This window comes from Meles meles, chromosome 17 (genome assembly GCF_922984935.1).
Source record: "Meles meles chromosome 17, mMelMel3.1 paternal haplotype, whole genome shotgun sequence".
Lineage (NCBI taxonomy): Eukaryota > Metazoa > Chordata > Mammalia > Carnivora > Mustelidae > Meles > Meles meles.
In genome coordinates, this window is record NC_060082.1 from 24,676,089 (window position 1) to 24,700,349 (window position 24,261).

General features: G+C 34.9%; 2 protein-coding genes across 4 annotated transcripts in view; both read left to right on the top strand.

Moving 5' to 3' along the window:
• The window catches only part of EIF2D (eukaryotic translation initiation factor 2D), a 407,204-nt gene that overhangs the window by 333,607 nt on the left and 49,336 nt on the right, over positions 1–24,261 (top strand). The window lies entirely within an intron of this gene.
• The window catches only part of CFH (complement factor H), a 72,672-nt gene that overhangs the window by 22,817 nt on the left and 25,594 nt on the right, over positions 1–24,261 (top strand). For all 3 annotated transcript variants that reach the window (XM_045982453.1, XM_045982451.1, XM_045982452.1), the window contains exons 4-9: positions 807–883; positions 2,395–2,586; positions 4,466–4,636; positions 7,365–7,535; positions 15,679–15,873; positions 16,292–16,468. In XM_045982453.1, the coding sequence (XP_045838409.1) occupies positions 807–883; positions 2,395–2,586; positions 4,466–4,636; positions 7,365–7,535; positions 15,679–15,873; positions 16,292–16,468 (983 nt within the window). The remainder of the gene's footprint in view (positions 1–806; positions 884–2,394; positions 2,587–4,465; positions 4,637–7,364; positions 7,536–15,678; positions 15,874–16,291; positions 16,469–24,261) is intronic.

Sequence of the window (24,261 nt, forward strand, 5' to 3'; positions counted from 1 at the left end):
GCATCTGGTAATGATTGTACGTTTTGCATCTGTCCCAAGGATATCTCATTCAAGTAAAGCACTTTAGATTTTTAAGGATGGGCTTAATGTGTTACCACAGCTAGATAAATTTGACATTGAATGGGTTATATATACAGACTTGTCTCGATGACTTACACTCGGGAAAAAGTTAATTAATTAAAAATAATAAAAATTTTAAAATAAAAAAGAAACCACATGCTAAGAAATTTGGGCTAGTGCTATTCTTGGTTATGTTAAAAGTCCAAAATATTTCACAAATATCATAATTGTGGAGGGTAGAAGTATAGAACAAAACCGGAGGAAGGGTAACATACTGTTAGCTCTTGATTACTACCATGTTTCTGGTTTTTGGTTTGGGTTCAAGGAGGTTATAACATTGTTCAGGGTAACTAATTAACTGACTCAGTGAAAAGAAAAAAGGATATTGTGCACAGAATCATAATGAGTTTGTGTTATGAACCAAGGATTATGATTATTCCAAGTCCATGTGCCTGAGGACTTGAGGGCCTTTCTTAAGTGAAAAAAGAAGCTTAAGAAAGAGAGAAAGAAATTTAAGAACAAGAAAGAGAAAAAAAGAAAGAAAAGGAAAAGAAAGAGGAGGGGAGGGAGAGAGGGAAGATGGAAGGGAGGAAGGAAGGAAGGAAAAAGGAAGGAAGGAAAGAAGGAAAGAAGGAAATGCATATGCTGTTAATTTTCTCTGAAATGGAGTTTCTGGACATTCAGAATGGTATCAAAATTGCATATAAGTACACATTAGCTCACCACTCTGTTATTTTGATTTTCAGGTATCAGTTGCTAGGTAGGATTAATTTCCGTGAGTGTGAACCAGATGGATGGTCCAATGATATTCCTCTTTGTGAAGGTATACGTAAAATTGATTTATCAATATATTCAAATAGCAAAGGTTTTTTGAGATGTCTTACATTAAAATGTCCTTAAAATTTGTAATTAAATATTTTTTACTTAAAGTATTTTTGTTGCTTCTAATATAGTATAGAATGGATACCTAGGCATTATTTTGTGTTTCATTAACCAAATAAGAATACAGACTCATCTGATCTAATAGTCTAAGTATTTGAGTTAGGGAATCTAAAACCTATTTTCTTTTCCTTTTGGATTCTAACCACTAGAAAAAAACACAAGTATCAGAATTTCAGCTTTATTAATGAAGACTTTCTCACCCAATAACCACACAAATGCAAGGATCTCTGGTAACAGCTGAAGTGAAGAACATGATTTAGACATTTCTCCCCTCTTGTGTGACAAGGAAGACTTTCCTGTGGTCTTAGTCTTATTGAAAAGAGACCGGAAGTAAGGGAGAGCTCTGCTTTTTCTTAGTGACTCATAAATCAAAGAGTGAGAATGAGAAAATGTAGATCCTGTTTCCAAATTTTGAGCTAGTAATCCCAGTCTCCAGTCATCATGGAAATAAGAGAATGAGTCAGAATAGTCTTTCTTAGTTCCATGCTGAGGAATAAGTCAAGAGGGAAAGGAAAGGAGGAGTAACAGAGGAAAGGAGATAAGAAGGGAGGAAGAAGTGGAGAGGGGGAGGGAGAGGAGGAGGGAAAGGAGGAAGAAGAAGAAATGGGGTCACTCAAAAATCCTGCTATCTAATGAAGAGAATGAAAGATCTTTCATCTATGGAAATGTGGAATGAAGATCTAAATGCTTTAAAAAATTTCTAAGCTGGAATCACCTGAGGTGTTTATTTAAAGCTGAAAATTTTGGTTACTAAAAATCTACTAAATCAGTATCTCTTGGATAATTGGGCAGGGAGACAGGGAGATAACCACAGAATTTCTATTTCCAAATTCAACCAATTTCTACCCTGGATGATCCCACTATAAAATCAAGTTAAAATGGCATAACCTAAAAGATATTGGAAAATATTACATAAAATCAAAAGGATTACTCAAATTACTTTGAGCACTGACATGGAAAAGGAAGTAAAATTAAGTACTATTTGTCTATTGAAGTAAATAGAACCAGAAAATTTGCTTCTATACCTTTTAGGAATACAGCATTATATTATTCTGGAGATTAAATGAAAATTTTTGTTTAATTATCCCAAGCTTTATATTTTTCAATTATTAAGAAACACTTGTTTGTTAACTATAACAATGTGAACTGTCATTCCAAGAAGTAATTTTCTTTGTCCATTCTCACAGAAAAGAATGAGAGAGAAGCTTATTGTTTTTTTTAATTTACTAGCCTTTATATCCAACAGTTTTATCAAATGCTTCTTTAAAAAATATTAAGTAATTTCCCCAATCTTACTTTGCTGATGATTTTATCCATCTATGTGAATATATGCATACATTTCATAGTAAAGTTGTTAAATTCTATTAGGAAAAATTGTATTTATTTTTTCAGTTGTTAAGTGTTTACCAGTGACAGAACCAGAGAATGGGAGACTTACCAGTACTGCGTTAGAACAAGACCAAGACTATACTTTTGGACAAGTAGTACATTTTCACTGTAACTCGGGCTTCAAGCTTGATGGGCCTGCAGAAATCCATTGCTCAGCAAATGGTGTTTGGAGTGGAGAAACACCAAAATGTGTGGGTAAGATACATTTACTGTTCATGGGATTGATTTTAGTTTTTGTCATGAAAATATGCATTCTCAAATATTGTGCATCCTTAAGAATATGAATAACACTAATACCTAATATTTATTGAGCACTTACTATTTGCCAGTAATTGATCCAAGTTCTTTACATATATCATTCCATGTTATTTTCAAAATGTCTGTGATTTATGCACTATACTCTGTTTTATAATCAAGGAAACTGTGGTGCAAAAAAGTTAAATCCATGACCAAGGTTATCATGGCATAAATGGCAGAGTTAAGAGTCAAACCTTGATCATCTGAAACCAAAGTCCGTGGTCTTAACCATAATTAAATTATGATTGGTTTTCATGTCTCAAATAGAAGAGTGATCTGCACAAGTACGGGAGGGCAATTTTTAATATTAATTAATAATATTAATAGAATTTAATATGGTCCTACTGGTCAGCAATTTTTTATATTGGCTTATAGAATAGACTTTCTTTTAATCTGAAAAGTGAAAAAATCATTATTTATTTCCACTGAGGAATCTCAATGACTTTCCGTGCTTGAATAATACTTCTAGAAAAAGGTCCTGGTTTATATATACACTGCGGGTTTAGATAAGTATGTGGAACTGAATTGCATCCACTAAATAAATCTTTGCCTTTTAAAAAAAGTTTTAAAAAAAGTAAACTGTAAGTCACGATTTCTTTAGTTATGATACTGCTAACAGTTACATCATGATCAGTTTGATGACTGGGGCTTTTGTAATGAAACATTATGGTCAATTTATTCAAAAGTGCCATATTTCATTTTACCAGTATTTGTGCAAAAGAAATTTCTGCCATATTTATTTTTTAACATTATCTAAAATCTCTTGAGTATTTTCACTGTCTTAGTCTAGCTTCCAACCGTGAGATGCAGAGAAAAGCATCCTCTTCTTCAAAACTCTTTCTAACAAAACTAGTTCCTCAAATCAGTGGTAAACCTATTTATATTCAGCACAGCAAGGACTATATGTTCTAGAGGTTCGCAGATAGGGTTTCCTTCTTAAAACTTAACTTCTGTGGTTAGTGAAACTTTCCTGGAATAACTGAGGTATATTATTCAAATGAAGTTGAGGAAGGGGAAAGCATACCAGTCATGGGAACACACAGAGAGGAAAGTACAAATACAAGGACCCTTTTGTGAATATGAGTCTCCACTGTACTCACGTGCTTGGGGGACATGTAGGATGCAAGTAGGGATAAGTCAGTGATGGAACTGAAGATAGGCCAGTAGACGGTTCTAGAGTGCTCCATGTCATGCTGAAAAGTTTGGCTTTTACTCAGACTGAATTGGGAACCAATGGAGGATTTTTTTTTTAATTTTTTTTAATTTATTTATTTTTTCAGCGTAACAGTATTCATTGTTTTTGCACAACACCCAGTGCTCCATGCAAAACGTGTCCTCCCTATTACCCACCACCTGTTCCCCCAACCTCCCACAAGGAACCAATGGAGGATTTTAAATGGAACAATGAAGGGACAAGAAAAAGGCCATTAAGTTACAAACAGGAAAACAGATTAGAAAGATGGGAAAATTGGATTTGGGAAATGAGTTATTGTTGCTATAATCCCAGAGGAAAATATTTGAGAGAAGATGGGGTCAAAGATGATGGCCAGTTTTTGGTTTTTGGTTTTTGGTTTTTGGGGGGTTTTTTAGACAGAAAATTTGAATGGATAGTGATGCCACAAAAAACAAGTCTGTTACTTTTCAATGATGTTAGAAATTTTGATTGGTTGCCTGATTTGCCTAATGGAAACAGAATTTGTGTCTAAATATAACTATGTCTTTGACAAGATCATTTAATATATAACAAACATTTTGGAACTTAATCCCTTCTATTTAGAAATTTCCTGCCAAAAGCCAGAAATTGCAGATGGATATTCTTCTTCTCCAAAGCAAGTTTACAAGGAAAATGAACGACTTCTATATAAATGTAACAGTGGTTATGAATACAGTGATAGAGGAGATGCTGTATGTACTAAATTGGGGTGGACTCCAAGTCCTTCATGTAAAGGTGATGTTATATTTTTTCTATACATTTTGCCGTAGAGTTTGTAAGTTGTTTTCATGCATATACTCCTTATAGTTAAGCAGTTTTTTTTTTCTTACAGTGGAGTATTAATGTTTACAGAAATCAACTATTATAAAGACAATATACTTAACATTTTGTGTGCAGTGCCCATTTTGAGATCAATTAGTATAATTCTCTCATTCTCAAGACAGAGAGAAAACGATGAGAGACATTCAATAGCTCATTAAGTAGTTGGTCTGTGGTCAAAAAGCAAGTCTAGAGCACAGCCAGTGTTGTAATGGGCTTCCTAATTCCCGGCTATATACACCTCCCAGATTGTTCTTGTAAACCCCAGAATTTTGCTTTAAAAAGTAAATTTTATTAATACCAGATGAGGAAAACCTCCATTGACAAAATGGCATTAAGTGGGAGTAACTGGAGATTTCATTATCCATAGACCTAATATGAATCAACAGTGATGATACTGGGGGGAAAAAAAACAAAAACAAAAACTCTTTTAGGCTTCAGAATGGAAGAATGTTTTACAGAGCTAGAATCCTTCTCAACTGTGTTTAGTGCCCACCAAAAGTTATGTCTGGAATATTGTGTTCTGCTTAGCCTACCTCATTTTAAAAGAGGTGGTTTCAAAACTATGACCTCAACGAGAGAATGTAGATAGTTGAGTTTAAGAAATCATATAATGGGGCGCCTGGGTGGCTCAGTGGGTTAAAGCCTTTGCCTTCGGCTCAGGTCATGATCCCAGGGTCCTGGGATCAAGCCCCGCATCAGGCTCTCTGCTCCGCATGGAGCCTGCTTCCTCCTCTCTCTCTGCCTGCCTCTCTGCCTAGTTGTGATTTCTCTCTGTCAAATAAATAAAATATTTTTAAAAAAAGAAATCATATCATGAGAAGAATAGCAAGAAGATACAGCTATAGCACGGTAACAACTGTGTTGAGATATTTGCACACATTTATGGAAAAGAGTGAGTCAACTTCTGTTGAGAGCTGCAGCAGTGACTGAAACAAGTAACATAAATTCAGAGGTCGAGTGCCTTTCTAAAAGGGTGAGTTTTACATATATGGTCATACTGTGGGCCAGGGTGGGTGGGGAGATGGTAAGAAGAGTTGAACTCTTAAGAGCCCTCTGAACTTTTAATCATATGATTCATAATTATATGTACACCTTGTTCAATGATCCTCTTCTGCAAAAACTAGAGTTGGCTTTTGAGTTGATTTTATTCTTTAAAAAAATTTTTAGTTGACTTTTTCTAATTTTAAGTAAGTTCTACACCCAATATGGGGCTTGAACTCACAACCCTGAGATCAAGTATCACATGCTCTGCTGACTGAACCAGCCAGGAACCCCTTCCCCCGCAAGAAAAAAAAAATGATTGAATTCACAAACAGCTCCTTGGAAAATATACCCTCCTACAATTGAGCGACCTCCATTTTCAGGCATTATTTAGAAAATATTTTATGAAGAGGTTAATGAACACAGAACAATAATCATTCACATTAGATCCATGTTCAGCTGTTGGTGTGTAGGTCCAGCTGTTTGTCTTCATGGCATTCATGGTTCCTACACAAAGAACATGGGTGCACAAGTCCTCTGGCATTAACTTTTGTCACATGTTTTACTTCCAGAGCCCCACCAAAATATTAAATACTTAAGTTACCTATCCAGTCATCAAATATAATTTATAAACCACTTATTTTGGATGAGTCCCCTTGTCCTGTTTAAATATTAGAATAAATCATCATTCCAGGTGTCAATGAACATTAGACTAAATCATCATTCCAGGTTTCAATGAAGTTACCTACTTTAAAGTAAGACCTCAGAATCTGAATCCAACTTTATTTTGACATAAGTTAATTTCCTATTTATGCTCACTTCCAATGTAGGTCTGAAGGGATTCTGTTCATTATATTCACTGTAAGAACCAAGGGATAAAGACATCAACTTTCAATGGCTTTCCCTAATCACTGCAGCTATGGAGAAGAGAACATTTTAAAAAAAAATCACAGAATGGCTTTTTAAACTTCCTCCCTGAAGGAAAACACGATACTTTACATTTATTTCATTGTCCTATGCAAATCATAGGGCCATGTCTATTTCAAATGGGTAGAGATATGCAGTCCTACTAAGTCCTACTAAGTGTCTGGAAAGGAGAGTCCTGGAATATTTTTAAAGAGTCTGAATGAGAACCACAGATGTCAAGGTAGTTGAAGAACAGTTGGAAAGAATAGTCGAAGTGATATGTCATGAATTTATTGCCACATATGAAATATCATGATGTATGTGAGGACTTGGAGAAAGAGGTTTCAAGAGTCTGCATGGCTCAGTTGGTTAACCATCTCCTTTGGCTCAGGTCATGATCCTGGAGTCCCATGATGGAGTCCTAAGTCGAGCTCCCCATGCAGCAGGGAATCTGCTTCTCCCTCTGACCCTCCCCTCTCTCATGCTTTCTCTCTCTTACTCTGTCATTCTCAAATAAATAAAATCATAAAAGAGAGAGAGAGAGAGAAGTCCAAGGGGCACAGATATATCAGATGAGAGATATAGTGGTGGGACATGAGTGATATGGTGGGAAGAATATGAGACTATTTTAATCCCTTTTGTGCTGTTACATGGATAAAAAAAATAACATCCAGCTTCCTTTATTTTTATGTACATGATTATTTTAATGGGTGGTGATTTAAACATTATCCACATGTCCTTATTTTTTTTTCAGAAGTAGTATGTGGTCCTCCTCATATTCCAAATGGTGACTACACACCAAAAGCCATCCAATACAGAACTGGAAATGAAATCACATATTACTGTAAAAAGGGCCTTTATCCAACTGCTGGAAATAAAGCAAGATGTTCCGGTAAACACTGGGAACCTCCTCCAAAATGTTCTTGTAAGTTTCATTCATACCTTGACCTACTTTTTAATTCTGAAATTACTGTCTCTTAAACAACAACAAAAATGGGGACACAATAATTCAAATATTTGCCTTACCCTGTATGTAAAGCAGAGGCTTCAGAGATACTCTTTTCTCTTCAAAGTAGACAATTCTAAGCAGGATCAAAAACATGGTTTTGAATATTAAAAATTCTTTACTTTTTGCTATTTAATGTTAAATATGCATGTGTATGAACATAAATTTCTCTAATGTAATTTTTATCTGAACTAAAACATTTGGTAAAACCAGAATGTATTATTTATTTCGGTGGAACAAATTCCCTCAAAATACATTTTCTTAAAACAACAAACTTTTATCATCTCCAAGTTTCTATGGGTCAGGAATTTGGGAGTGCTTAGATAGCTACTTCTGAGCCAGACACTTTTTGTGTTGTAGTCAGAATGTTGACCTCGGCTACAGTCACCTGATGGCTTGGCTGGGCTAGAGGATCTGCCTTCAAGATGGCCCACTCATCAGGTTTTTGGCAGGAAGCCTCAATACCTTACCACATGGTCATCTTCATAGTCTACTTGAACAGCAGCTAACTTTCTCCAGAGCTCATGATCTGAGAGATGGAACCCTCATACCATTTATGAACTAGTCACACATTGTCCCTTTAACCATATCTGGTCTCTAGGAGGGAGTGTCTAAGTCTAGCATACTCAAGGGGAAAAGAATTAGACTCAACATTTTGGAGGGAAGAAAAGACACTGTGGAATTTTCTAAAGCCATCCCATGTACCAAAATGACATTCAATTCAACAAGGTACTGTATTTTATTTCTGGAGATGTTTCCTCTGCCATTTTCTTTACATATCTGCAGTTGGTTGTAAAGGTATATGATACTTAAACTGGACAACACATGAATAAAAAATGTCATGATACAAATAAGTCTCAATATTAATTCTAGGCATAAGTCCTGAATGAATTTTCAAAACCCTTAAAGAAGATCCCATCATCACTATGAAACAGACTTCAATGTGTAAAACAATTATCATGAAAATATTGATTGATAGATTGAAATATACTTGACATATAATTTTATCTTAGTTTTAAGTATGCAACATGATTTGATATTTGTATATATTGTGAAATAATTACAAACACATTTCTAGTTAAATCCATCACCACACATAGTTACAAATATTTTTTTCCTTTTGAGAAAAACTTTTAAGATCCACTCTCTTAACAACTTTCAAATATACAATACAGTATTAACAACTAGAGTGACCATGCTGCACATTACATCCCCATAATTTAACTATTTTATTCTGGGAAGATTGTACATTTTTATTCCCTTTGCGCATTTCTGCTACCCCTGTGCCTTGCCTCTAGCAACCACCATCCTATTCTCTTTATCTAAAAATTCAGTATATTCAGATTACAAATATAGCTCATATGGTATTTTTCTTTGTCCATTTTATTTCACTTAGCATAATACCCTCAAAGTCCACTCATGTCATCACAAATGGCAATATTTCCTTCTTCTTTTGGCTGAATAGTTCATGTGCGTGTGTGTGTGTGTGTGTGTGTGTGTGTTACATTTTCCTTCTGCACTCATCCAGCAATGGACACTTAAGATTGCTTCCATATCTTGTCTCTTATAAATAATGTAGCAAAGAACATGGGGTACATATATCTTTTCGAGTTAGTGTTTTCCTTTCTTTCAGATAAATACCCAGAAGTAGAAATTGCTGGATTATATGGTAGTTCTATTAATTACTTGAGAAATCATACTGTTCCCATAGTGGCTGCACCATTCTACATTCCCACTAACAGTGCAGAAATGTTCCCCTTCTCTACATCCTCACCAACACTTCTTTTTTTTTTTCATTTTGTTGACAGCTGTTTTAACAAGTGTGAATTAATATCTTATTGTGATTTTGTTGTTGTTGTTGACTTGTATGAGTTTTTAAGGTATTTACCCCTTATCAGATAAATGATTTGCAAATATTTTCTCCTATTCAATAGGTTGCCTTTTCAGTTTGTTGACAGTTTCCTTTGTTATGCAGAAGTTTTCAGTTTAATGCAGTCCCACTTGTTTAGTTTTGCCTGTGTTGCCTTTGCTTTTGGTGTCAAATCTAAAAAATAATTGCTAAGACCAATGTCAAAGAGTTTATCCCCTATCTTTTCAGTTTCAGGTCTTACATTCAACTCTTTAATCCATTCTGTGTTAGTTTTGGTATGTGGTGTAGATGGTGGTCTAGATTCATTCTTCTGCATGTGGCTGTCCAGTATTCTCAACACCATTTATTGAAGAGACTGTCCTCTCCCCACTGTATATTCTTGGCTTCTTTGTCATACACTATCTGACCTTATCTGCATGAGTTTATTTCTAGACTCTCTATTCTGTTCTGTTGAGCTATTTGTTTGCTATTATGCCAACACCATAGTTGGTAACTTTGTAATATAGTTTGAAACCAAGAAGTATGATGCCTCCAGCTTTGTTCTTCTTTCTCAAGATTACTTTCACTTTTTGGATTCTTTTGTGTTTCCAAACAAATTTTAGGGATGGTTATTCTATTTCTGTGAAAAACGTTATTGGAATCTTGATAGGAATTGCATTGAATCTATAGATTGCTTTGAGTGGTATGGACATTATAATAATATTAACCCTTCCAAACCATGAACATGGACTACGTTTCATTTATTTGTGTCTTCGATTTATTTCATCATTGTCTTCTAGTTTCAGGGCACAGATCTTTCACCTCCTTGGATATATTTATTCCTAGATATTTTATCCTTTTGATGGTATTGTAAATGGGATTGTTTTAGTAATTTCCCTGATAGTTTATCATTAGTGTATAGAAACACACCACATTTTTGTACATTGATCTTGTATCCTGCAACTTCACTGAGTTCATTTATTAATTCAAACAAATTTTGGTGGTGTTTTTAGGGTTTTTCGTCTATAATATCACATCATCTGAAAATAGTGACATCTTCTTTTCTGAGTGGATGTCTTTTATTTCTTTTTCTTGCCTAATTACTCTAGCTAAGACTTCTAACACTATGTTCAAAAAAAAGTTGTGAGAGTGAGCATTCTTATCTTTATCCCGATCTTAGAGGAAAAGTTTTTGCTACTGAATATAAGGTTGGTGTGAGTTGGTCATATATAAATTTTATACATTGAGAGGTATGTTCCCTCTCTACTGTGTACACTTTGTTAAGAGTTTCATCATAAAAGTTATTGAATTTTATCAAATGCTTTTTGTGCGGCTATTGAGATGATCATAGGATTTTTATCCTTCATTTTGTTAATGTGGTATATCACATTGATTTGTGGATATTGAACCATCCTCGTACCCCTGAAATGAATCCTACTTGATCCAAGTGTATTATCCATTTAATGTATTGTTGAATTCAGTTTGCTAATACTTTGTTGAAGATTTTTACACCTATGTTTTTCAGGTTTTGGCCTGTAATTTTCTTTTCTTCTGGTGTCTTTCTCTTGTTTTGGTGTCAGGGTAAACATTGGCCTCATAAAATGACTTTGGAAGTGTTCCCTCATTTTCTATATTTCTGAAGAGTTTAGAAAAGGATTGGCATTAATCTTTTTTAAATGTTGGTAGAATTCACCGGTAAAGCCATCTGGTCTTGGACTTTTGTTTTTTGGGAAGTTTTTGATTACTGATTTAATCTCTTTGTTAGTAATTGGTCTTTCAGATTTTCTATTTCTTCATGATTCAGTCTTGGTAGGTTGTATAGCTCTAGGAATTTACCCATCTCTTCTATGTTGTCCAATTTATTGGTGTATAATCATTCATAGTAGTATTTTATGACCCTTTATATTTCTCTGATATCAGTTGTATGTATTCTTCTATAAGATCCTGGACTTAGGTCAAAGTACAAGTACAGACAGATGAGAAATACTTTTAAAATTAGTGAATATTTGGGGTGTCTGAAGGGCTCAGTTGGTTAAGTGTCTGACTCATTATTTCAGCTCAGGGCTTGATCCCAGTGTCATGAGTTCAGACCCCACACGGGCCTCATGCTGGGTGTGGAGCCTAGTTTAAAAAAAAATAGTGAATATTTTAATCTATTTTGAGACTAGCTTCAGTCAAAACTATGAGAGAATCACCAGTACTATGAGACCACAACCTGCACTGATAGAAATCTAAGGTAGAATGAGGCTGTTCTAAGTCTTGCCAATCTCAGTGCTGATCAGACTGTATGTGAAGTATTATTTTTGCTTCAGAGATGATCGTGTTAGAGTATAAAAACATATTTAAGTGTGCCCAGATGAAAGAGGAATATAGTAAAGAGGTTCAAGTCTGTCATAATAATAATACTTACTTTTAATTTTATCCCCCTTGTATACCTTTTGAGAAGAAATCTCATCAGGCTGTTTTCTTTAATTGATATCCTTTGAAACACCATAATAGGTAGATAACCATAGTTGTTCTGAAATCAGACCACCAGGATTCAAATCTCTCCTTTACAATTTCACAGCTAATTTAGTTGAATTCTTTAAGACTCAGTTCTTGCAAATCCAAAGACTGAAGCTTGCACAAGGTAGAATTATTGTTAAATGAAACACATCTTGATTTATCACAATGCAATTCATTCAAGGGTAGAGAGAAAATAATCTAAATCTTCTAAAATTAGTAGGGAAAAACCCCTAAAACTTTACTTAAAAGGAATTAAGAGTAAATGAGCATCTTAATCTCAACACTGGAAGCTTAAAAAGAGTGGGAGGAAAATTTTATCAATGAGAGCTATGGACTGTAGGCCAAGAATCTATACCTAGAGAAGGCATAATTTACAAATCCTTATTAAAGGGGCACCTGGATGACTCAGTTGGTTAACCCTCTGCCTCTGGCTCAGGTCATGAACCCTAGTTCCTGCTCAGTGGGAAGTCTGCTTTTCTCTGTAACCATCCACCCCCATTATGATCTCTCTCTCTCTGTCTCTCAAATAAATAATAAAATCTTTTTTTAAATCTTTATTAAAGAAAAACATTAGTATATGCAAGGATTCAAAGTGTATAATCCAAATAACAAGTCTGCAGAAACTACTGGAAAGTTTCTCTAGTCAAACAAGAAAATGGATCAGTAAACTTAAGTATATAAAGATGATAATGAATACTGTGTGTGTGTGTGTGTGTGTGTGTGTGTGTGTGTGTGTGTGTGTTGGAAATTTTGTTCATGTGATGCTCAAGATTCCTTGCAATCAAATCATTTTATGGAAAAAAAATTAATCTTACTCTGTTATTAAAAGTGCTAGATTATCTCTAAATCATCCAACAAAAAGGGAAAAATTTTCTAGAAAATATTATACATAAATGTCTTATAAACAACAGAACACTTAAACATATATGTAAGAAATATTCAATAAATAAGAATAACTCAATAAAATACAACTATATTATACCTCAATAAAAATAGGACTTTTTATTGTGTTTTAAAAGAATCAAACTATCATGGCATCAAATATTCACTTTTCTCCTAAAATATACATATTATGACATATGACATGTTTGAAAACATCTCCTATATATGGTGTATATGACATATTATGTAATTAGGACATTTTAAACACCTCACATACACTATATATACATACTATGACATGTGTGTCACATTATATATGATATATATGTAATATATATGTCTAATATACCACATATAATATGAAATATTCTGTATGACTTTTTAAGTATGTCATATATATTATGACATATGTATGACATATTTTAAAATATCTCATTCACCAATTAAGATTAGTAATAACAGAGAGGGCACATATTGCATGGAGCACTGGGTGTGGTGCAAAAACAATGAGTACTGTTACACTGAAAATAAATAAATAAATTTTTAAAATGCAAAGAAAAAATAAAATAAAAATTAAGAAGTGAAAAAAAGATTAGTAATAACAATCAAATTTTTACTATAATCTTAATTAACTATTTAGATGTTAAGAAATATTTTTAGGGGCAGCTGGGTGGCTCAGTGGGTTAAGCCTCTGCCTTCAGCTTAGGTCATGGTCTCAGGGTCCTGGGATCAAGCCCCGCATTGGGCTCTCTGCTTAGCATGGAGCCTGCTCCCCCACTCTCTGCCTACTTGTAATCTCTCAGTCTCTGTCAAATAAATAATACCTTTTTTTTTTAATTTTTTTTTTAATTTCTTTGACAGAGAGAAATCACAACTAGGCAGAGAGGCAGGCAGAGAGAGAGGAGGAAGCAGGCTCCCCGCCAAGCAGAGAGCCCGATGCGGGGCTCGATCCCAGGACCCTGGGACCATGACCTGAGCTGAAGGCAGAGGCTTTAACCCACTGAGCCACCCAGGCGCCCCAATAATACCTTTTTTTAAAAAAAAGAAATATTTTAGTCCACTTCTCTGATTAAATAAAAAGAGGAAAACTTGCCTCAATGACTGGTTTCAGACATTATTTTTCTGTATAATGTGGCAAATGGAAAATTTTTGTGTTTCTCTGTATTTCTTACACCATTTACAATAAATAGAAAAATAAGTTAATGAATGTTAACTTACCAAAAAAAAATACCACTATCTCCCTACATTGAGTTGGTTTGAGAAGAAAGGCAGGGCTCTGATTTCCATTGAGAACAGAAAAGAATGGAAAAGAAGATAGATGATCTGGACAATAATATCAGTATCTTCATCTCTCAACCAAGATGCTCATTTAATCAATCAGGGCTAGGATATATATATATTAAAGGAGAATTCATTAAATAGGTCTGTACTGTCTTATTCCTCAAGAGTCTTCCTACAGGGGTGCCTGGGTGGCTCAGTGGCTTAAAGCCTCTCTGCCTTCAGCTCAGGTTGTGATCCGAGGGTCCTGGGATCTAGCCCCACATTGGGCTCTCTGCTCAGTGGGAAGCCTGCTTCCTCCTCTCTCTCTGCCTGCTTGTGATCTCTGTCTTTCAAATAAATAAATAAAATCTTAAAAAATAATTTTAAAAAAGAGTCTTCCTACAAGTTTATATATCATATCACCCACAAGATATAATTTTAACTTCATTAACAATAACTTCATCACATATCCCTGTCATCTGAATTTTGCAACTTCTCTTGTCCTAGAAATCCTGTTGCCATGAGTGAAATTATACTAAGAGGATATAATTCACCAATGAAACAATTCTTTTTAATTTTTAATTTATTTTTATATTTACATGAAATTCATATATATATATATTTTTTTTAGTACATCATAAGTTTTTTTATTAACATATAATGTATCATTTGCCCCAGGGGTACAGGTCTGTGAATTATCAGGCTTACACATTTCACAGCTCTCACCATAGCACAAACCCTCCCCAGTGTCTCTAACCCAGCTACTGTATCCCAACCCCCCACCTCCCAGCAACTCTCAGTTTGTTTCAAGAGATTAAGTTTTTTTTTATTTAAACTTTATTTTTTCAATGTTCCAAGATTCATTGTTTATGCACCACACCCAGTGTTCCATGCAATACATGCCTTCCATAATACCCACCACCTGGCTCACCCAACCCACCAACCCCCACCCCTCCAAAACCCTCAGTTTGTTTCTCAGAGTCCACAGTCTCCCATGGTTCATCTCCCCCTCTGATTTCTCCCAACCCCCTTCTCCTCTCCTTCTCCCAATGTCTTCCATGTTATTCCTTATGCTCCACAAGTAAGTGAGACCATATGATAATTGACTCTCTCTGCTTGACTTACTTCATCAGCATAATCTCCTCTATTCCCAACCATCTTGATACAAAAGCTGGGTATTCATCTTTTCTGATGGAGGCATGATATTCCATTGCATGTATGGACCATATCTTCTTTATCCCTTCATCTGTTGAAGGACATCTTGGCTCTTTCCACAGTTTGGCGACTGTGGCCATTGCTGCTATGAACATTGGGGTACAGATAGTCCTTCTTTTCACTACATCTCTATCTTTGGGGTAAATACCCAGTAGACCACAAGTGTTAGAGAGGATGTAGGGAAATGGGAACCATCTTACACTGTTGATGGGAATGCAAGTTGGTGCAACCACTTTGGAAAACAGCATGGAGATTCCTTAAGAAATGAAACAATTCATTTCTAATTTGATTTTTTTTATTAAGGTAAAACATTATTTATACTGTTTTTGTTTCTTTCCTTTGTATTGCAAGCAAAGACCTGTGATGTTCCAGAAATAAAGCATGGACGCTTACACAGTGGATATTTGCATAGTTTATACTTTCCAGCAGGGTTAAGAGCATATTTTTACTATTACTGTGATGCCAATTTTGTGACTCCTTTAAAACAAAGTGGGGGATACATTACTTGCACACAGAAAGGATGGGACCCAGCAGAACCATGCCAGAGTAAGTAAACGTTTTTCCAATTGTGTATCTGTAAATATTTCAAATAGTAGAGGGGGAAAAATGCATAAGTGAGTACCATTAAGCCTTGTATGACAAAATAAGGCCAAAGGATGAGTTTTATGAGCAAAAAGACCCATATACATTTTTCTTTTTATAAGGAGCTCTTCATAAAAATCACTTTACAGATAAAGATAGAAGTTTTCAAAAACACCCATATCATTCATATGCATTTTAATTATAAAAACTGAAGATAAATAATATCAAATATTGATTTTATCTTTTTACACATTTGGTAGTAGATTTAATTTTTCTTGAGTTGCATGTTATTTTTGGATACGTAGGAATTATAGCTTAAATATTGTACAAATAATTTTTAACTTATTATTTTAAATGTTTTTATGGGTTTTATAATTTTTAGGACAATGTATTTTCAATTATTTGAAAAATGGAGTTTATCCACGGTATGAAGAAAAATATTCCCAAGGTGAATCTGTGAGAGTTAAATGTAATTCTGGTTACAGTCTTCCAAATGAGCAGACTATAATGACATGTACAGAGAATGATTGGTCCCCTCCTCCCGAATGCTTTCCTCTAAGTAAGTACATGGGCTGAGATCCCAGTATATTTATGGTTTTCTAACCCACATTTTCATTAACTATAGCAAAATGTTTATATCAACTTTCTAATTTCTGCCAATACATATACTTATCCTTATTTTTTCCAATTATGTATGAATGGATATACAAATTTCTTAATACATATATAGCAAAATAAATGTTTAGTGGTAGGTATTAGTCAAGAAAACAGTAAAAGAAACACAAAGATGCCGGTAATAATAAAGTGACACCAGCAGTGGAAGGAAGGAGATGGCAGTGGAGTAGGAGGAATCTAGGCTTGCCTCATCCCATAAATACACTTAGATAACCATTAAATCATCCTAAATACCCCAGAAATCAACCTGAAGAGTGGCAGAACAAATTCGACAACTTAAGGTCATGGAGGGACCACAATGAAGAAGTACAGAGACACAGTTGGAAAGGAATGGATTATGGCCACTGAGGTGGGGAGAAAGCCATGGTTACAGAGGAAGGCAAGGGACAGATTAACACACAAGGCAGCACATGGGGAAATGAATCACCATGGCAATTGTCTTAGAAAGTGAGAGAGCCCAAATTTCATAATTCTTATAACTCGTGGAATTTAAATGCTGGGGTCTTAAAGGTCAGTGTGTTTGGCTCTGGGACAGCTCAATGGGCATTGGGACTTGAAGAAAAGGTAACAAACAGCCTGAGAACATACAGCTGGAAAGAGCAATCTGAAAAGCACCGGGGGCACACAGTGAGGAGTGTGTTGCAGAAAGTCAGTTCCCCCAGAGAGACCCCTTTGGGAACAAAGGAGCTAGAAGGTGCCTTTCACCCACCCCTGACTCTTCAACATAACACAGAGCCACCTGTGGGAACTAGCACAGGGCCAGCACTCACTACCTAACTTGTTTGCACCAAGTCCCAACTCCCTGTGCTCTAATGGAAACACACTTCCAGTCATGTGTGCCTCAGTCCCTGAGGAGCCAGACTCCTCCTGCAGGAGACTGACCCAAATCCCTACCCTCACCACATCTCCCAGCCTGGGAGTTTGGAGACCCCTGATTCCAGGAATGGTGATAAGAGGTCTCATTTCACAAGCAGACCACAAACACCTAGTTAAAACTCGCCACAGTCAGATCAGGGACCAAATACTGACCACAATATGGAAAGAGGGCCTCTGCAGATGACTGGCCTAAAGGATAAAGCAGTCAGGACACAACAGCAGTGTGCATACAGCACACATTGGAGAGCACCCTGAAGTGTCAGGCCCTGGGACACAGGGGTCACAACACTGCAAGGCACTATAGAACTTCTTCTTCATAAGGCCATTACCCTCAAGAACAGGAGAAGTAGCTGACTTTCTGAACAAAGAAGTATGCACAGAAATTTAGAAAAATAATTTAAAAAGAACAATTTGTCCCAAATGAAAGGATAATACAAGACCACAGCCAGAAATGTAAGTAAAATATATATTAGCAATATGCTTGATAGATCATTTAAAGTAATGATTATAAAGATACTCACTGGACTTGTGAAAAAAGTCAAAGACCTGAGTGAGACCTTTAACACAGAGATAAAGAATAACATAATAGAGATCAAGGGCTCAATAAACAAAATGAGAAACACACTTGATGGAATGAACAGCACACTGGAAGAAACAGAGGAATGAATTAATGACCTAGAAGACAGTAACAGAAAGTAATCACACTTAACAAAAGAAAAAAAAAAGAATTATGCAAAATAAAAATAGACATAGGGAACTCAGTGACTGTATCAAACAAAACAACACTCATATTATAGGATACCTAGAAGAAAAATAGAGGAAAAGGGGGGCAGAAAATTTATTTGAAGAAATAATAGCAGAAAACATCTATTGTCTTGGGGAAGAAAATGATATCCAGATACAGGAGGTATTGAGAACCCCCAAAATCAATAAAAGCAGACCCATACCAATTATAATATTATAATTAAATTGGCAAAGCATAGTTATATAGAAAAAATTTTTAAAGCAGCAAGACAAAAACAAAACAAAACAAACAAAAAGACAGTAACATATAAGGGAAAACCCAAAAGGCTACCATGGGATTTTCAGCAGAAATTTTCCAAGTCAGAAGAGAGTGGCATGATAAATTCAAAGTCCTGAATGCAAAAAATCTGCAGCCAGGAATATTCTAACCAGAAATCCCATTATTCAGAATAGAAAGAAAAATAGAGTTTCCCAGACAATCAAAAATTAATGCAGTTCATGACCACTAAACCAGCCATGCTAGAAATATTAAAGGGGACTCCGAGTGAGAAGACAGCAAAAGTGACAGTATGAACATAAGTAATACAAAGCAATAAAAATGAATATTTCTGTAAAAAAAAATCAGTCAACAAATTCAAAAAATAAAAGGATATAAAATATGACACCATATACCAGGGAAAGAGAGGAGTAAGAATGTGTTCAAACTTAAATGACCATTAACTTAATATAGATTGCTATGTGCAGAATATGTTACATGCAAACCTAATGGTAACCACAAACCAAAAACCACTAATAAATATACAGAGAATAAAGGGAAAGAAATCTAATATGTCACTAAAGAAAACCAGTAAACCAAAAAAGAGAGAAAGACAAGAAAGGATTCTAGAAAATCTTCAGAAATAACCACAAAACAGGTAATAAAATGGTAATAAATAGTTTGAATGGGAAAAGTTACTTCGAACATAAATGGGCTAAATTCTCCAATCAAGACATAAGTTGACTGAATAGATAAAACAAGACCCATCTATATGCTGCCTACAAAACTCATTTTGGAACAAAAGTCACCTGAAGATCGAATCTGAGGAGATGGAGAATATTTATCATGGCAAATGAGTGTCAAAAGAAAGCTGGGTTATCAATGCTTATATTGGACAAAATAGACGTTGAAACAAAGACTGTAACAAAAGACAAAGAAGGACAACATATAATGATAGAGGGGATAATACAACAAGAAGATCCAACAATGGTATCTTTATGCAACCAATATGGGAGCTCCCAAATAAAACTGTTAATAACAAACATAAAGAAATTAATCAATAATAATACAATAATAGTAGGGGACTTTAACACCCCAATTACATCAATGGACGGATCATATAAATAGAAAATCAAAAAGGAAACAATGACTTTGACACACTGAATCGGATGGATTTATACATTCAGAACATTCTATCATAAAACATCAAAATACACACTCTTTTCAAGTGCACATAGAATAGAACACATATTAGACCACAAAAGAAACCTCAACAGATTCAAAAAGATCAAAGTCATACCATGCATCTTTTCTGACCACAATAGTATGAAAGTAGGTATCAACCACAAGAAAAAAATCCAAAAGACCACAAATACATGGAGGTTAAGTAACATGCTACTAAACATTGAATGGGCCCAAGGAAATAAAAGAAGAAATTAAAAAGTACATAGAAACAAAGGAAAATGAAAACATAACAGTTCAAAACCTTTGGGATTCAGCAAAACTGGTTCCAAGGGGAAAATTTATACCAATACAGGCCTAGTTCAAGAAGCAAGAAAACTGTCAACTAAACAACCTAAACTTACACCTAAAGGAGCTGGAAAAACAAAAGAAACAAAACCTAAAGCCAGCAGAAGGAAGGAAATAATAAAGATTAGAGCAGAAATAAATGATGCAGAAACTAGAAAAACAATGGAACAGATAAGTGAAACCAGGAACTCATTCTTTGAAAAAATTAATAAATTTGATAAACGCCTAGTCAAAGTTACCAAAAAGAAAAAGGAACCAAATAAATAAAATCACAAATGAGAGGTGAGAAACAACAACCAACACCACAAAAACACAAACAATTATAAGAGAATATTCTGAAAAACTACATGCTAACAAATTGGACAACCTAGAAGAAACGACTAAATTCTCAGAAATATAAACCTACCAAGATTGAAACAGGAAGAAACAGAACATTTGAGCCAACCAATTAGCAGCAGAAAAAAAAATTGAATCAGTAATCAAAAAACCCAATAAATAAGTCCAAGATCAGATGGCTTCAGAGATGAACTAATGAAACATTTTCTTTTAAGATTTACTTTTATGTTTTGAGAGAGGGTGGGGATGGAAGGGCATAGGGGAACTCAGAGAGAATCCAAGCAGACTCCCTGCTGAGCTCAGAGCCTGATACAGAGCTGGATCTCATGACACTGAGTTCATGACCTGAGCTGAAAACAAGAGTCGGATGCTTAACTGACTGAGTCACCCAGGCATCCCTCTACCAAACATTTAGGAAAAAATTAATACCTATTATTCTCAAACTATTTCAAAAAAATAAAAAAGGAAGGACAGCTTCCAAATCCATTTTATGAGGTCAGCACTACCCTGATACCAAAACCAAATAAAGACACCACAAAAAAGAGAACTAGGAGTCAATATTTTTGATGACACAAAAGACACCAAAATGTCACATGGACACAAAAATCCATAACAAGATACTAACAAGCATACATTTTTGTATGTATGTAAAAACACGCATTTTTTAAAAATATTCACCACAATCAAGTGGAATTTATCCCTGGGTTTCAAGGGCGGTTCAAGATTCACAGATCAATCAACATGATACATCACATCAGTAAAAGAAAGGATAAGAACTATAAGATCATCTCAACAGAAATTGCTTTTTTGACAAAAAGCATTTGACAAAGTACAACATCCATTCATGATAAAAGCCCTCAACGAAGTAGGTTTAGAGGGAACATACCTCAACATAATAAAGGCCACATATGAAAAACCCACAGCTAATATCACCCATAATGGGGTAAAACTGAGTTTCCCCTAAAACTGCTTTTCCCCTAAGGTCAGGAACAAAACAAGGATATCCCACCACTTTTATTCAACATAGTACTGGAAGGCCTACTCACAGCAATCAGAAAACAAAAGGAAATAAAATATATCCAAATCAGTAAGAAAAAAGTAAAATTGTCACTATTTGCAGATGACATGGTATTCTATATAGAAAATCCAAAAGACTCCATCAAAACCTGGTAGAACTAAAAAAAAAAAAAAAAAACCTGGTAGAACTGATCCGCGAATTCAGTCAATTTGTAGGTTACAAAATCATAGTACAGAAATCTATTGTCTTTCTGTACAGCTATAATAAAGTAGCAGAAAGAAAAATTAAGAAAATTGTCCCATTTCCAATTGCACCAAAGATAATGAAATACCTAAGAGTAAACCAACCAAAAAGGTAAAGGATCTGCACTCTGACAACTATAAAATACTGATGAAAGAAATTGAAGATGTTATAATGCAATGGAAAGACAGTACTTGATCATACATTAAGATAGTTGACTGATGCCACAGAAATGCAAATGTTCATAAGAGACAACAATAAACAATTACTTACGAATAAATTGGATAACACAGAAGAAATGTATAAATTCCTAGAAATTCAAAACTTGCCAAAACAAAATCATTAAGAAATAGAAAATCTCAGGGCGCCTGGGTGGCTCAGTGGTTTAAGCCTCTGCCTTCGGCTCAGGTCATGATCTCGGGGTCCTGGGATCAAGCCCCGCATCGGGCTCTCTGCTCAGTGGGGAGCCTGTTTCTCCCTCTCTCTCTGCCTGCCTCTCTGCCTACTTGTGATCTCTGTCAAATAAATAAATAAAATATTAAAAAAAAAAGAAATAGAAAATCTGAACAAACCAATAACAAGGAACAAGCCTGAATCATTAATTTGAAATATCTCTGCAAAGAAAAGTTCTGGAATCAAAGTTTTCATTGTAATTTAAAGAATTAATACCAATTCTTCTCAAACAATTCCAAAAATTTAAGGGCAGTCGGCACTTCCAAAACTACTTTACAAGATCAGCATTACTTTAATACCAAAGTTAGATGAGTACGCTAAAAGAAAAAAATTATAGGCAGTATCACTGATAAACACAGATACAGAAATGTTCAACAAAATATTAGCAAACTGAATTCAACAGCATATTAAAAGATTCATACACCATAATGAAGTTGGGTTTATCCATGGACCTTAAGGATAGTTCAACAGATGAAAATCAGTATCACAAACCCTATTAACAATACAAAGGATTAAAATCATATAGTCATCCCAATAGATGAAGAAAAAGCATTTGACACAATTCACAATCCATTTATGATAAAAACTCTCAACAATTAGGTATTGAAGAAATGTACCTCAACATAATAAAGGCCATAAATAAGAAGCCTATAACTAACATCATATTTAATGGTGAAAAGCTGAAACCTTTTCCTTGAGGATAAGGGAAAAAACAAGGATACACACTTTCACCACTGTAGAACAAAGAGAAATGAAAGGTACCCAAATAAAAAATAAAGAAGTAAAATTATCTGTTTGTAGATGACATATAGAGAAAACCCTAAGATTCCACCAAAAAAAGAAAAAGTTAGAATTAATAAATGAAGTCAATAAATTCACAGGATACAAAATCAATACACAAAAATCTGTTGTGTAATGAATAATGAGCTATCAGGAAGAAATTTTATAAACAGTACCATTTACGGGGCACCTGGGTGGTTCAGTGGGTTAAAGCCTCTGCCTTTGGCTCAGGTCATGATCCCAGGGTCCTGGGATCGAGCCCCAAATCAGGCTCTCTGCTCAGCGGGGAGCCTGCTTCCTCCTATCTCTCCACCTGCCTCTCTGCCTACTTGTGATCTCTTTCTCTCTGTCAAATAAATAAATAAAATCTTTTTTTTTAGGGGCGCCTGGGTGGCTCAGTGGATTAAGCCGCTGCCTTCGGCTCAGGTCATGATCTCAGGGTCCTGGGATCGAGCCCCGCATCGGGCTCTCTGCTCCGCAGGGAGCCTGCTTCCTCCTCTCTCTCTGCCTGCCTCTCTGCCTACTTGTGATCTCTCTCTCTGTCAAATAAATAAATAAAATCTTTAAAAAAAAAATCTTTTTTTTAAGTACCATTTACAATAGCATGAAGATAATAAGATACCTAGGAATAAATCTGTCTAAAGAGATTAAAGACTTGTATCCTGAAACAATAAGACAATGATAAAATAAGTTGAAGAAGATATAAATAAATGGAAAGATAGTCTATGTTCATGGATTGGATGAATTAATATTTTTAAAATATGCATACTACCCAAAGCTATGAATAGATACAATTCTTGTCAAGATAGCACTGGCATTTTTCACAGAAGTAGAATAAATAATCCTAAAATTTACATGGAACCACAAAGACTCCCAAAGAGCCAAAACAATCTTGAGAAAGAAGAGCTAAGCTGAAGGAAATGAAGAGCAAAGCTGAAAGCATTATGCTTCCTAATTTCAAACTATATTATAAAGTGATTAAAATGAAAATGATATCTTATTGGCTGACCAACAGAATAAAAATAGAAGCCAGAAATAAACTCACACATATATCTTTAATTAAAATTTGATAAGAGAGCCAAGAATACACATGCAGAAAGTATATCTTCAGTAAATAGTGTTGGAAAAGCTGGATATCCACAAGCCAAAGAAAGAAAGAAAGAAAGAAAACACAATATTAAAGCACTAATGAAAATTAACTAGATTAATTAAAGACTTAAACATGACTTGAAACTATAGAAGTCCTAGAAGATACATATCTTCTTGACATTGGTCTTGGCAATATTTTTTGGACATGGCATCAAAGCACAGACAGCAAAGCTGAAATAAATAAAGCTATATCAAATGAAAAAGCTTCTACTCAGCAAATCAACAAAATGAAAAGGCAACCCATGGAATGGGAGAAAATATTTGCAAACCATAGATCTGCGTATATATATATATG